Source organism: Dipodomys ordii, unplaced genomic scaffold (genome assembly GCF_000151885.1).
Source record: "Dipodomys ordii isolate 6190 unplaced genomic scaffold, Dord_2.0 Scaffold68, whole genome shotgun sequence".
Lineage (NCBI taxonomy): Eukaryota > Metazoa > Chordata > Mammalia > Rodentia > Heteromyidae > Dipodomys > Dipodomys ordii.
Genome location: NW_012267284.1, coordinates 2,739,085 through 2,752,122, shown reverse-complemented (window position 1 = coordinate 2,752,122; position 13,038 = coordinate 2,739,085). Strand labels below are relative to the sequence as shown.

Genomic DNA, 13,038 nt, shown 5'->3' with positions numbered 1-13,038 from the left:
TATGTGGTGCTGAGGAATCGAATCCAGGGCCTCATGCATGCAAGGTAAGCACTCTACCACTGAGCCACCTTCCCAGCCCTTCTATATCTTTTTATTTGCCAATTCTTTTTCTTTTTTCCCCCTTTTTGCTGGTAATGGGGCTTGAGCTCCAGGACTTGTGCTCTTAGCCTTCTTGCTCATAGCTGGCACTCTACCACTTGGCCATGCTTTTACTTCTACCGTATTTGGTGGTTAATTGGAGATGAGTCTTGCATATTTGTTTGCCTGGGCTGGCTTCAAACTGCGATCCTTAGATGTCAGCCTCCTATGTGTCTAGTATTATAGGTAAGAGGCACTTGTGCCTGATTCTAGCTCTGCTTTTTGTTCTTTAATTGGAAATGGAGTCTCTCAGACTTTTCTGCCTGGGCTGTCCTCAGATCTCAGCCTCCTGAGTAGCTAGGATTATAGGCCTTAGCCACCATCTTACATTTTTCCCTTGAAATGAAAACATTTATCCCAAATGAATGAAGTTAATTAGATTCAGGGGTAGAGATGTAGCTCAGTGGTAGAGTACTTGGCTAGCATGTGTAAGGCTTATTATGTGGGTTGTAAGTGATGACAGTTGGAAAACACAGTTTCATTAATTTATATCAGCATAAGAGTGTGTTGATAGAGGAAGTGCAAGGAAGGGTTTAGAGAAGATGCTGGGGTCAGTGAGAGTTCACACCTGGTTCATAGTAGTCTTTTTTTTTTTTTTTTTTGGGTCTGGTCGTGGGGCCTGAACTCTGGGCCTGGGCGCTGTCCCTCAGCTCTTCAGCTCAAGGCTAGCGCTCTATTACTTGAGTCACAGCACCACTTCCAGCTTTTTTCTTTTTGCTTATGTGATGCTGAGGAATTGAACCCAGGGCCTCAGGCAAGCGCTCTACCACTGACCCAACTTCCCAGCCCCGATAGTAGTCTTTTTTTTTGAGACAAGGTCTTACTATATAGGTCAGGCTTGCCTGGAACTCTCCATGCTCCTGCCTTCTGAGTACTAGGATTACAGGTGTGTGCCACTTTACTCAGCTCTCAGTAGTTTTGATTGAAATGGATAGATCTTGGCTTTGCCTGGTAGTTCCTGAATCAAGTGTTTATATGTGGGGTCATGCAAGTGCGGCTCTGCCACTGCTCTATGCTCTCAGGGCCCTTGTCCTGACAGGCCTGCTCTGTTAGCTATGTGACCTCCCTCACCTTTTGTAATTGGGAGGCTGTTCAGAGCTGGGCCCCACTCTGTGTGGTGACCCCACACTCTTCCTTAGCGGACAGGGAGTTCATCGAGGGCCGGAGGAGGGCCCTGAAGCGCTTCATTAACCTGGTGGCCCGGCATCCTCCGTTCTCCGACGATGTCATCCTCAAGCTCTTCCTCTCATTTAGTGGCTCGGTAAGTGTCCTGGGGGGGGGGCGTTGCTTGGGGGCTGGATTCTATGTCCCCTCAAAGCTGTCATCTGCTTGTTAAATCTGCTGTTAAATCTGCTGTCTCCTCCTGCTTTGTGTCTCTGGCTTGGATTCCAGGAAGGAATTCATTTCATTGTGATTGACAGTATATGAGTCCTTTTCTTTCCACATGACAGGTCAAGGGGGATTTTGAGATCATCCGTGGTGTTGACTTTGCAGGACTTGGGTGGCACCAGGGATTGACCTCAGGGACTTGCCTTTGCTAGGCAGGTGCTCTGCCCCGTGAACCACACCTCTAGCCTTGACTTTGCAGGACTTTGTACACCTGGAGGAAATCTTGGACTATCTATGTGTTGACTTTGAGGATTTAAAGCTTATCTCCAGAAAGCACCAGGTGCTCCTCAGTTGTAGGGAAAGGGCTGCTTGAGTGGACATTCAGGACCTTTGCTTCTTTCCCTGGCTGAAAGGCAGGGAACCCAGGACACAGGTCAGTCAGCCTAGGTCTGGCATCCTCTTGCTTTGGCCCTTTGCCTCTTTCAGAAGGTTGCAGGCTTTTGCTGGATGGCATTCCTGGGTACCTAGATCAGCCTGCACTACTCATGAGTAGGAGTATGGCTTGTTTGTTCTTGTCCATGCTGGGAACAGAACTCAAGACATGATACATGCTAGACGGGTACTTTAATCCCTGAGCTACACCCTTCACTCTAGTGGGGCCTTCTTCAAGATTCATTTTTTTCTTTGGTGGTAGGTATGGAACCCAGAGCCTCAAGTATGCTGGGCAGACAGGGCCACTGAGCCCACCCCTGGTTGAAGTATGGCCCCTGTTTTGGATGGGGGGCTGCCATGGGAACTGAATTGAGGGCCTCACACTTGCTATGGCAGCACTCTACCACTTTGAGTCTCACACTTGTCCTTTTGCCTCCAGTTTGTTCTTCAGATTGGGTCTCTCACTTTTGTCTGGGTTGCCCTTGGACTGTGATCCTTCTTCCTCTGCTTCCTGAGTAGCTGGAATTACAGGCCTGCACCATGCTGAGCCTTAGTGTGGCCCTTTGAGTCCTAGGATGGAGCAGTGCTTTTGATTACCAAAGGAGGAATGAGATAGGACCTGGGAGCTGTCTGTACTCCTGGCAGAGGCCTGGAAGATGGGGTGCACAGTAGGATATTTTTATAAATTCCCTCAATTTCTTCTTTTGGCAAAATGCAGAAGTAGACAGGTGACCATCAGGACTTCTGAAACTTTCTGGACACAAAGGTACATGCCTATCAGGCTTTCTCTCTGTATTCCTCTTGTATTCTCCAGTAAAGGTCTGTTCTGAGGGCTGCACTGTAGCCTGGGGCTAGAACAGAGCTCTTCTTTCCTCTGCCCACCAGCCCTCCTGGACCCCTGGGGCTCCCTCAACCCGTGAAACTGTCCACAGGAGAAGCAGCCCCAGCTTTCCTCCTGCTGCTCCAGGTAGAATGCAAAGGGTCTGGATGAGTCTGACGTTGGTCTCTATCCATGCTGTCTGTCCCTACTTTGTAGCTGGAGTTCTTTGGTTATGGAACGAGACTTGGCTCTGCAGCTGTCACTAAGTCAGGCTTTCCTGAAGTTTTGGCTCAAGGAAAGAACATGACAGACAGCAAAGTGATTCTGAATGCTGATGGAGGAGTGGTCACATGGATGGTGGCTCTTCGGGCAGGACTGAGTCGTCTTTCTCACACTTGCCTGCTCTCAGTTCAGGGTTTATGCCAATGGAAGATGGTGAAGCTGGCTCTTTTCACTCTTTTATTATTTTTTCTTTTGAGACAGGGTTTCAATATGTAGCCCAGGCTGGCCTCCAACTCAAGATCTTCCTGACTCAGATTCCCAAGTACTGGGATTACAGGCGTGTGCTACCACACCTGGCTTGTCTCTTTCCTCTTGCAGGATGTGCAGAACAAGTTGAAAGAAGCAGCCCAGTGCGTTGGAGATGAATTCATGAACTGTAAGCTGGCTGCTAGGGCCAAGGTAGTTTTCTAATTTTGCCTATTTCTTCTTCTTAACTAGAGAAACAGTCACTCTAACACTCGGTGATGCTCGTTTCTCTCTGCTGTGGGCAGGATCATGCTGTGCCCACTGCATGTCTACTCCCTTGACCCCTTCGGCTGCTCTGCATTGGAGTCTGCCTGTCTTACCAATGAGCGGACTAGTTCAGGGCTGTCCATGCCCTGAGCCTCTAAGCAGCAGGGTCACCACCTCCTTGTTGCCCTCCAGGACTTCCTCCCAGCTGACATCCAGACTCAGTTTGCCATGAGCCGGGAGCTGATTCGAAACATCTACAACAGCTTCTACAAGCTGCGCGACAGGGCGGAGCGGATGGCATCCCGGGCCATTGACAATGCCTCTGATCTTCTCATATTCGGGAAGGAGCTCAGGCAGGTGGCCCTGCAGGGACTGGGGTGGGGTGGGGTGGGGTGAGGTGGGGTGGGGTGGGGGGAAGTTGCCTGGGTTTCCTGCAAGGAGCAAAGTAGGCTGGGCAGGGGGGATTGGAATGCAGAGGAAGAGGCTGAGGGCTGGGTTGAGTGCAGTGGTTTCTCCTGTGGTCTTTGGTCTTTCCTTGTCCCTCTAGAGAGGGTGGCCTGGGGCTGGCTGTTCCTCCTTTTGTCCCCTGCACACAGGCCATGCAGGGCCTGTGTGGGAAGAGAAGGGATTCACAGGGTCTGGGGTAGCATCTAACACTGTGCCCTCTCTTGGGCATTGGGCATGTGCACAACCCCTCCCATGAGCACGGCTCTGGGGTTGGGCCAGCAGGCGAGTACTGTGCCTCCCATCATGTGTGTTTCGCTTCCCACAGTGCTTTAGGGTCTGACACTACCCCGCTGCCCTCGTGGGCCGCCCTGCACCTCAGCACATGGGGCTCCCTGAAGCAGGCGCTCAAGGGCCTGTCTGTGGAGTTTGCACTGCTGGCTGACAAGGCCGCACAGCAGGTGAGTACAGGATTTTCTGGGGGCCGTGCTGCCCTCACAGCCCCGCTCTGTCCCCTGTGCTAAGAGAATGAGGATACCCCGTTCCCATGTGTTCCCAGTGTCTCCCATCGGGCCATTTACACTTAAGCTTTCAGGACAGAGACAAAGTAGGTTCTGGTGTCTGAGAGGGTTCTGCTCTTAGGCTTTGCTGAAGTTGGAACAAATCTGGGAGTCGAATATGGTGTTATACACTTGTAATCCCAGAACTCAGGAGTCTGAGGCAGGAGGATTTCAAGTTTAAAGTTAGCCTGAGCCAGGCACCGATAGCTCAAGCCTGTAATCCTAGCTACTCAGGAGGCTCAGACCTGAGGATCACAATTCAAAGCCATCCTGGGCAGGAAAGTCCGTGAAACTCTTATCTCCAATAAACCACCAGAAAACTGGAAGTGGCACTGTGGCTCAAGTGGTAGAGCACAAGCCTTGAGCTGAAGAGCTGAGGGACAGCGCCCAGGCCCAGAGTTCAAGCCCCACGACCAAGACCGACAACAAAAAGCTAGCCTGCACTTTGTAGTGACATACCTGTGGTTTTTTTGTTTTTGTTTTTTCTAAGTGTCAAAAAACAAAAGGAAACACAGAAGGAATCTGTCTTTAGAGCTGTAATCTTGAGCGCTGAGGCTTCTGCAAGCTGGAGCAAATGTTTCCCATTGTGCTAAGTGAGCCAACTAGTACTCAGCATCTTTCTCTAAGATAACTTAGCTGCCAGCCCCCCAGACAGATTCTGTCCTCCTTTTCTGTCTCCTCAAGACCAAGGAGCCTTAGCAAGTGCTGCTGCAGCACAGGCAGGGGCTAATCTTGGAGTCTGGTAGATACAGAGTTGTGGGCTGAAGGCAGAGTTTAGTCATGCGTAAGGGCTCATCTGGCCTTCCGTATTCTCAAACTGTAAGGTGATTTGGAGGGTGGAGACCCTGCTGCCTGTTTCTTGGGAACATGCTATTTAAGCTGCTAGCAGACAGTAGTTCTTTTTACTTTGCTTTTCTTCTTTCATTTTTCCATCTTTCCTTCCCTTCCCTCCTTCAATCCCAGCCTCCTTCCCTCTTGTCTCTCTCTTCCTCTCTCCCTCCCTCCCTTCCTTCCTTCCCTTCCCTTATTTTCTTCCTTTCTTCTTTGAGTTTGAACTCAAGGCCTTGAACTTGCTTTTGTGTGGGGTGTGTGTGTGCGTGTGCGTGTGCACGTGCGTGCGCACGTATGCGGACACACATGTCTATGTGTGCTCATAGCTGGTACACTACCACTTGAGCCATGCTTCTAGCTCAGCTTTTTCCTCTCTTTTTTCCGGTTTGAGATCTGAATTTGAACTTGGTCCCTGTGGCCGCTTTTGTGCATTGACTTGTGATCTTCCAACTGAGACATGCCTCAACCCTTAAAAGGTTGGTTATTTGTTTTCTTCTTTTTCTTCAGCCAAGCTTTTTGCTAGGTAATTGGAGTTGGAGTCACACATACTTTTCTGCTTGGGCTGTCCTTGAACCCTGATTGTCAGGTCTCAGCCTCCTGAGTAGCTAGGATTACATATGGGAGCCACCAGCTCCTATTTAGCAGGCTGTTTTAAATGAGTGAGTGTCCTTGTGAACTTACTTGTTCCCATAGACCTGAAGCTGGTTAGGTGTCTCCATGTAGGCTCCACACTGCTGGGGATTGGTGCTCAAGAAGGAATTTGATTTCTGCTGGAGTGGAAAGTCCTGGGCTTTCAGTTCTGCTCCTGATGTCCACAAGCTCCCAGTTGAAACTGTCTTCAGGGCCTTGTCACTATTTCCTAATTGGTGCTGGGTCTGTCCTTCCCCAGGCTGATGCATGCCATTCTTACAAGGTAAGAAGGACAGAGAAGCAGGTGTTTGGCAGGATAGAGAGTCAGGGGCTCAGAGTATGGCGTGCACTTATTAGCATTGTATTGCCCTGACATTGTTCCAGTTCTTTTGTTTGTTTGTTCATTTGTTTTGTTTTTGCCTCTCAGTCCTCTGGCCTCTCAATTCCCAGGAAAGTATGTTTTTTTTTTTTTTTGTTTTGGCCAGTCCTGGGGCTTGAACTCAGGGCCTGGGCACTGTCCCTAGGCTTCTTTTGCTCAAGGCTAACAATCTACCACTGGAGAGTCACAACACCACTTCCAGCTCTTCCTCTTTATATGGTAATGAGGAATCGAATCAGGGCTTCCTGCAAGCTGGGCAAGCACCCTACCACTAAGCCACATTCCCAGCCCATGACTCCAGTTCTTTGGATCTCCTTGCCTTGGTTTCACCACTGATTATACCCTGGATTGTTAAACAGCCATCTTCTAATAGCCTGATGCACCCTCCTTCTCAGCTGTCCATCACCCAGACAGCAAAGAAGGGGCCCACCGTGGCCACACTCAGTAGGTGGTGTCTGCAGAGCCTGGGATGAAAGGCCAGGAGCAGAAGGTCATGAGGACCTTTCCCAGCTGAGTGGATGCTGTGCTCCCACCCAGAACCAAGTACCAGGAAAGAAAGGCCCAGGCCTCTGGCCCAGGCCCCCAGCAGTGGAAGATGTAGTTCCAGGCTCTTCTCAATCTGCTGCTTCTGTGCTATTTCATGAGTTCTACTTTGAAAGATATTGTTTAGGGAAATACTGCTTCCCTGATCTTGGTTGTAGGGAAATTCATAGAATTTTTGTTTGTTACTGTTGAGATAGAGCCTCTCTGTGTAGCCAGCTGGCCTGGAACTTGTGATGCTCCTGCCTCAGCCTCAGCTGGTATTACAGGTGTGGGCCTCTGGCTCCTTTTGTATTGATAGTCTCACATGGTAAACCACAAGCTTTGGTGGTAAATGGTTGGAGCAATGGGGATCCTGAGTCCCCTCTGTAGGGAAGAGGCCCCCAGGGTGGTCCACTGGGAGCAAGGCACTCATGGCCAGCTGTTGTTTCCTTCCCATGTTTTAAGAACCCTCAGCACACTCACAACTGGTCTGGAGCTTCTTGGCTAGAATGGAGGCAGGCTTCAGGTGTGGGATTCAGTGGGCAGGTGCTTCTGGGAGTGGAGAGGTGTCCTACAATCTATGGAGAAAGTGGCAGCTCTTCTCTCAGGCCACGGCTCTTTTGTCCACAAACTTTTGTGTTCATTTACTGTCTGTTGTCTACCTCCTCCTGCCACAGTGCTCCACATGCACATGGCTTCTGGGCTGAGCTGCTCTCTCTTCTCTCTCCTCTCGGCCATGACTGGAGTTGCTGGTGTCTCGAGAAGTGTGTTGGTCAGCCTGTTTGTGTCCCCAGAGTGCCTGTGCCACATGTACACTGGAGGCCCAGGATCGTGGGTGGAGATAGGCCCACTGGTGCTCTCTCATGTGTGAGCCTTGAATGCTGGGGAGACCCTGGGAGCTGGGCTTCCTCCAGTCCTAAGGCTGTACCTACCTTTGTCTCCCTCTCCCCGCTGGCATCTGTGCACAAAGCTCTTGTTGCTGCCTCTCCTCTTGGTGTGTCCTTTCTCGCCCCGTGTCAGTCAAAGCAGCAGCATCCCTGTGTACTTGTCTTGCTCAGTTCTGTCCTCCCTTTGCTTCCTTCCCAGACCCGCACTTCTTTCCTGTTTGTGAAGTCTGGATGATACCCACTTCCTCAATGTTTCCCCAATGCATTCCCCTCTGGACACACTTCCAGGTTCAAGTAGAAATGTTTTCCTCATCCTGGGCACGGACAGATGTGAGGTTTGAGCATAGAAGTGAAAGTCATAAGGAAGTGAGTGTGGTAGCCCATGTCTATAATCCCAGGTACTTACGAGGTGGAGATTATCAGCATGATTGTGATTTGAGGCCAGTCTGGACAAGGTTTGTTTTTTTTTTGGGTCTGGTTGTGGGGCCTGAACTCTGGGCCTGGGTGCTGTCCCTCAGCTCTTCAGCTCAATTTGCTAGCGCTCTACCACTTGAGCCACAGCGCCACTTCTGGCTTTTTTCTTTTTGCTTATGTCGTGCTGAGGAATCGAACCCAGGGCCTCAGGCATGCCAGGCAAGTGCTCTACTACTGAGCCACCTTCCCAGCCCTGGACAAGTTTTTGAGGACCCATCTCAACAAAAAAAGCTGGGCACGGTAGTGTCTGTGTGTCATCCCAGCCATGTGGGAAGTGTAAATAGTTGATTTGTGATCTAGGCTGACTTGGGTAAAAACAAGAACTCTTATCTCAAAAATAACCAAAGCATAAAAGCCTGGGGGTATTATAGAACCCCCAGCAAAGGGTCAGGTAAGAGTAGAATAACTGGGGCAGAGGCTCCCCTGTACCCTTCTAACTGCTTGGTGTGAAGGTGTTCCTGGCCTTGGGTGGCTGCTGTATGGAGAGAAGGGCTGGCGGCCATGGTTGCGGGTGTCTCCCAGAACTATCGAGGGTCTTGTGTGGGCTCCACTCTCCATTCCTCACTGGTTAACTCACCCTTGTTTTCAGGGCAAACAGGAAGAGAATGATGTGGTGGAGAAGCTGAACCTTTTCCTGGACCTACTTCAGTCCTACAAAGTGAGTGTGTGCTCCTGTTAGGGGCAGAGCTTTGGGGGACGAGCCTGTGATCGCTCAAGGGTGTGACTCCAAGGGCACTGTGGCCCTGGCAGGATGCAAGGAAAGTGGTTCCTGGGTGTTGCTGACATTTTCTCTGGGCTGCCTATTCCCTCAGGCCTTCACTGAGCTGAGAGCAGGGAGGATTGCCCTAGCAAAGAGACAGACAGAGACAGAGACAGACAGACACAGAGAGAGCATGTTGTGGCTCTCTTTAAGGATCTGGAAACATAGCTCAGGAAAGGGGCTTCACCTTTTGTAGCTCATGGAATTTCTGGGAAATTGGCTGCAGCTAGAGCCAGGGAGAAGCTCTGTAAATCCTTCCTACCATGCAGCCCAGGGAACCCAGGCCAGAGCTTGTGGGGAAAGGACTAGAGGGAAAGGTCTTGAGTAGGGTGGCAGCAGGTGGCCTCTAGAATCTCCATGCTGAGCCTGTAGCTTGTGTGTCCTACCAGGTCTTTTTTTTTTTTGCCCAGGCCTGGAGCTTGAACTCAGGGCCTGAGCACTATCCCTGAGCTTCTTTTGCTCAAGGCTAGCACTTTACCACTTGAGCCACAGTGCCACTTCCGGCTTTTTCTGTGTATATGGTAGTGAGGAATTGAACCTAGGGCTTCATGTATTCTAGGCAAGTACTCCACCACTAAGGCACATTCCCAGCCCCATGTCTTTTCTTTTTCAAACATTATTAACTTTTTAGCTTAAATTAGTTGTACAAGGCGGGGTGGGGGGTCATTGTGACTTTTCCAGACATGTGTATAATGTATCCTGATTAGCCTCTTGCCCTCCATCTCCCTTTCTTAAAACATTTCCATCAAGTTTCAGTGTTCTTGTTTTTTTTTTTTTTTTTTTTGTCTGCTGTGGGGCTTGAACTCAGGGCCTGGGTGCTGTCCCTGAGCTCCTTTGCTCAAGCTAGCACTCTACCACTTTGAGCCACAGTGTCACTTCTGGGTTTTCCGAAAGTTAATTGGACATATGACTTTCCTGCCCAGACTGGCTGAACTGTGACCCTTAGATCTCAGCTCCTGAGTAGCCAGGATTAAAGGGTGACTCAGTGGTGCCTGGCTTCTCCTCACCACTTCTTAAAACAATTCCAACAGGTTTCATTGCTCTATTTTATCCATGTGGATAAACTACTTCAACTATATTTATCCTCATTCACCTTCCTTAACCCTCATGCTCCTGTGTGTGGTGTGGGGGAGGGGAGCTTGCTTTGCTTTTCTGTCATTTTCTTTTTGTTAGTATGTGTTAGTTACACTGACGGTTTGCATGCAGGGTCTGCTCTTGCTTAATGGGCACTCTTCTACTTGAGTCATACTTCTAGCCCCAGCCCAGCCCTCAGCATGTCTTCAATGTTGTGTCTTCCTTTTGGGCCACCTGTTCCCTGCACGTGTGGAAGTAGGTGGCATTAGCAGGCTAAGGTGCCCTGGGCTCTGGACTCTACATCCCCTCTGCTAATCTGAGTGACAGTATGTAGGGTTTGGGTCTAGTGGGTGCCCCGTAGGACGGAGAGGGCCTGGCTTTGACTTCCTCAGCTACGTACGTGAACTTTTCCTCAGTGAGGACAAAAGGGTGTGGAAGAAAAGCCCGCTTCCCTGGAAAGGCTGTCAGCTGGGAGAGGGGGTGAGGGGTCCACAGTATACCCAGAGGATGAGGGCCCGCCTGCCTGTAGGACCTGTGCGAGCGTCACGAGAAGGGCGTACTGCACAAACATCAGCGTGCCCTGCACAAGTATGGCCTGATGAAGAGGCAGATGATGAGTGCAGCACATGGCCGTGAGCCTGAGACTGTGGAGCAGCTGGAGTCCCGCATTGTGGAGGTAGGTGGGCATGGCAGTGGCTTGTGGGGGAGGAGTGACAAGCATTAGAGCCCTCTAGTGCCCCCTCCACATTGGTGAACTGGGGGGGCTGTGTATACCGAGGCTGAAGCTCTGGCATTTCCATTTAATCCTTTCTACAATGGGCCCACGCTAGACAGTGCTTGGCTTCTGTGATCCCCCCTGCCCCTCTTCGACCTTGCCTTACCTTTCCATCCCCATCTGGTATGGGTGGGCTGCACCTGCTCACCAAGCCCTGACCTTGCAGCAGGAGAACGTGATCCAGACCATGGAGCTGCGGAACTACTTCTCCCTGTACTGCCTGCACCAGGAGACGCAGCTGGTCCACGTCTACCTGCCCCTCACCTCCCACATCCTTGGGGCCTTCGTGAACTCACAGATCCAGGGCCATAAGGAGGTGGGTACTGTTACCCCCGCCAGGAGTTACTAGGACAATTGGTTAAGTTGGGGTTAATATGGATCCTAAAGCACAGTTTGTGCCAGATGCTTGTGACTCATTCCTATAATCCTAACTAGGATCATGGTTGGAAGCCAACCCAGGCAGAAAAGTCCATCACGAGAGTTGTATCTCCAACCTACAAGCAAAAATAACCAGAAGTGAAGCTGTGGCTCAAGTGGTAGAGTACCAGTACCAGGCAGTAAAACTAAGGGATAGTGCCCAGCTTTAAGTGGCCATAGTAGTAACTCTGAAGTTGTACAGGCCAGACCAGACAGGAACAGTCTACCTTCCAGCAGAATCCAGACAAGTCCAAAGGAAAAATATGGAATCTCTGAACCCTGTGCTTGAGATGAGGATGGAGTGTCAGGTTTGAGTGGCTGTGAAGTCCCTCAAGTTGACAAGACTGCCTGATAGGCAGCTTTGTGATCGTGTGGCATTCCTGTCCCTGGCTTCTCCACTTAGTGGAGGTTGCAGGCTGTTGGATTGCTGGACCACATTGGCCAGTGCTGGCAGAGCTGTGACAGGGTATTGGGAGGGAATTGAAAGTAACTGTTTTCTTTCATTATGGGGGTTTGAACCTAGGTTTTTGTAGCCTGAGCCACACCCCTGTCACTTTTCACTTCAGTTACTTTTCAGATAGGATTTCTTTTTTGGCCTGCCATTCTCCCACCTCTATCTCCCACAAAGCCGAGATTGTAGGCACGAGCTACCACACTCAGCCTCTTAACAGTAATGTGAAAGTACCAGGTCAGGCAGACTTGTGGCTCCGCTCCTGCATGCAGGGGACAGAGGAAGAACCAAGGTGGCCTCTGGAGGTTGTCTACTCTAAGGGAGTAGGCCTGGCAGCTCTGTCCTCACTTCAAGAAGTTCTGTGGTTGTGGAGGTGGGATGGGATGGGTCTGAGTACCTTCCAGAGAGTGAGGATGCCTGCTCACCTTCTTCCCTCTGCAGATGAGCAAAGTGTGGAACGACCTGAAGCCCAAGCTCAGCTGCCTCTTTGCTGGGCCTCATGGCACCCTGACGCCGCCAGGGTCCCCACAGGAGGATGGAGTATGTCCCCACTAGTGCCTGAGGCCTCAGAGCTCCCTGTGGCCTCACTAAACCCTCTTTGCCAATGCTGTGGGATGGCTGAGTCACTTCCGATAGCAGCTGGGCCTCTGATGGGACCCAAGCAGAGGCTCTCCTTTTCCACCCTCCCACTGTGTCCCCTGGGCCTCTTGGTGGTCTTTGTTCCTTCTACCTGGCAGGAGGCCTGCTGGCCCCATTGTGAGAAGTAGGACACTCTGGGATGCACATGGGTCATTGCCATACAGCCTAGGGCAGCGTACAAGGGTCCCTGGGTCCCAGACTAGTACAGAGGGCTGGACTGGAGGGTCAGTCAGCAGTGGGAGAGAGAGGGGACAGTGCCATCGGGTGGGGAGATGGCAGTCTCAGGGTGAGAGGTCTGGCTGTGGGTCGGGACCTGCAGACACTCTGGGTGTAGGGTTGCTGCTGCAGTGCTGAAGGCCACGGTCACGGTGGTGAATGGGTTACACTGCTATGAGCACCACTGGGCTCAACTGACCTTTAGATCATTTCTTCTTTTTGGGCAGCTGCACTCCTTCTCCTGGGCTCCCTCCCACCTGCCCTCAGCTCTAGGGGAAGGGGAGGGAGGGCTGCAGGCATTGCCACCAGGGACTCTTTGTGGGGACCACACAGCTTCCTAGGCCCAGGAGAGTGCTGGAGGCCCTGCTGGGCAGGGAAAGCAGAAAGCACTCTGAGGATGTGGGCCTCCATCTTCTCCCTGAATGGCGGAGGCCTCCTTGGCCCTCTGAAGACAACCTTCCCTCATGGAAGACAGTTCCTGATCACTATGTGGAACTGTACCATTCCCAGGGCTGTCCTTCCACA

At 51.1% G+C, this 13,038-nt stretch overlaps 1 protein-coding gene across 3 annotated transcripts in view; it reads left to right on the top strand.

The window, feature by feature from the left end:
* Snx8 (sorting nexin 8) overlaps positions 1–13,017 on the top strand; it is a 48,920-nt gene extending 35,903 nt beyond the window's left edge. For 2 of the 3 annotated variants that reach the window (XM_013023541.1, XM_013023542.1), the window contains exons 4-11: positions 1,278–1,399; positions 3,320–3,400; positions 3,647–3,807; positions 4,227–4,359; positions 8,771–8,839; positions 10,545–10,691; positions 10,957–11,106; positions 12,100–12,213. In XM_013023541.1, coding sequence (XP_012878995.1) covers positions 1,278–1,399; positions 3,320–3,400; positions 3,647–3,807; positions 4,227–4,359; positions 8,771–8,839; positions 10,545–10,691; positions 10,957–11,106; positions 12,100–12,213 — 977 coding nt within the window. Of the gene's footprint in view, positions 1–1,277; positions 1,400–3,319; positions 3,401–3,646; positions 3,808–4,226; positions 4,360–8,770; positions 8,840–10,544; positions 10,692–10,956; positions 11,107–12,099 lie in introns of all 3 variants that reach the window. The other variant, XM_013023540.1, reaches the window with a different exon arrangement.
* Positions 13,018–13,038: the final 21 nt, after the last annotated feature.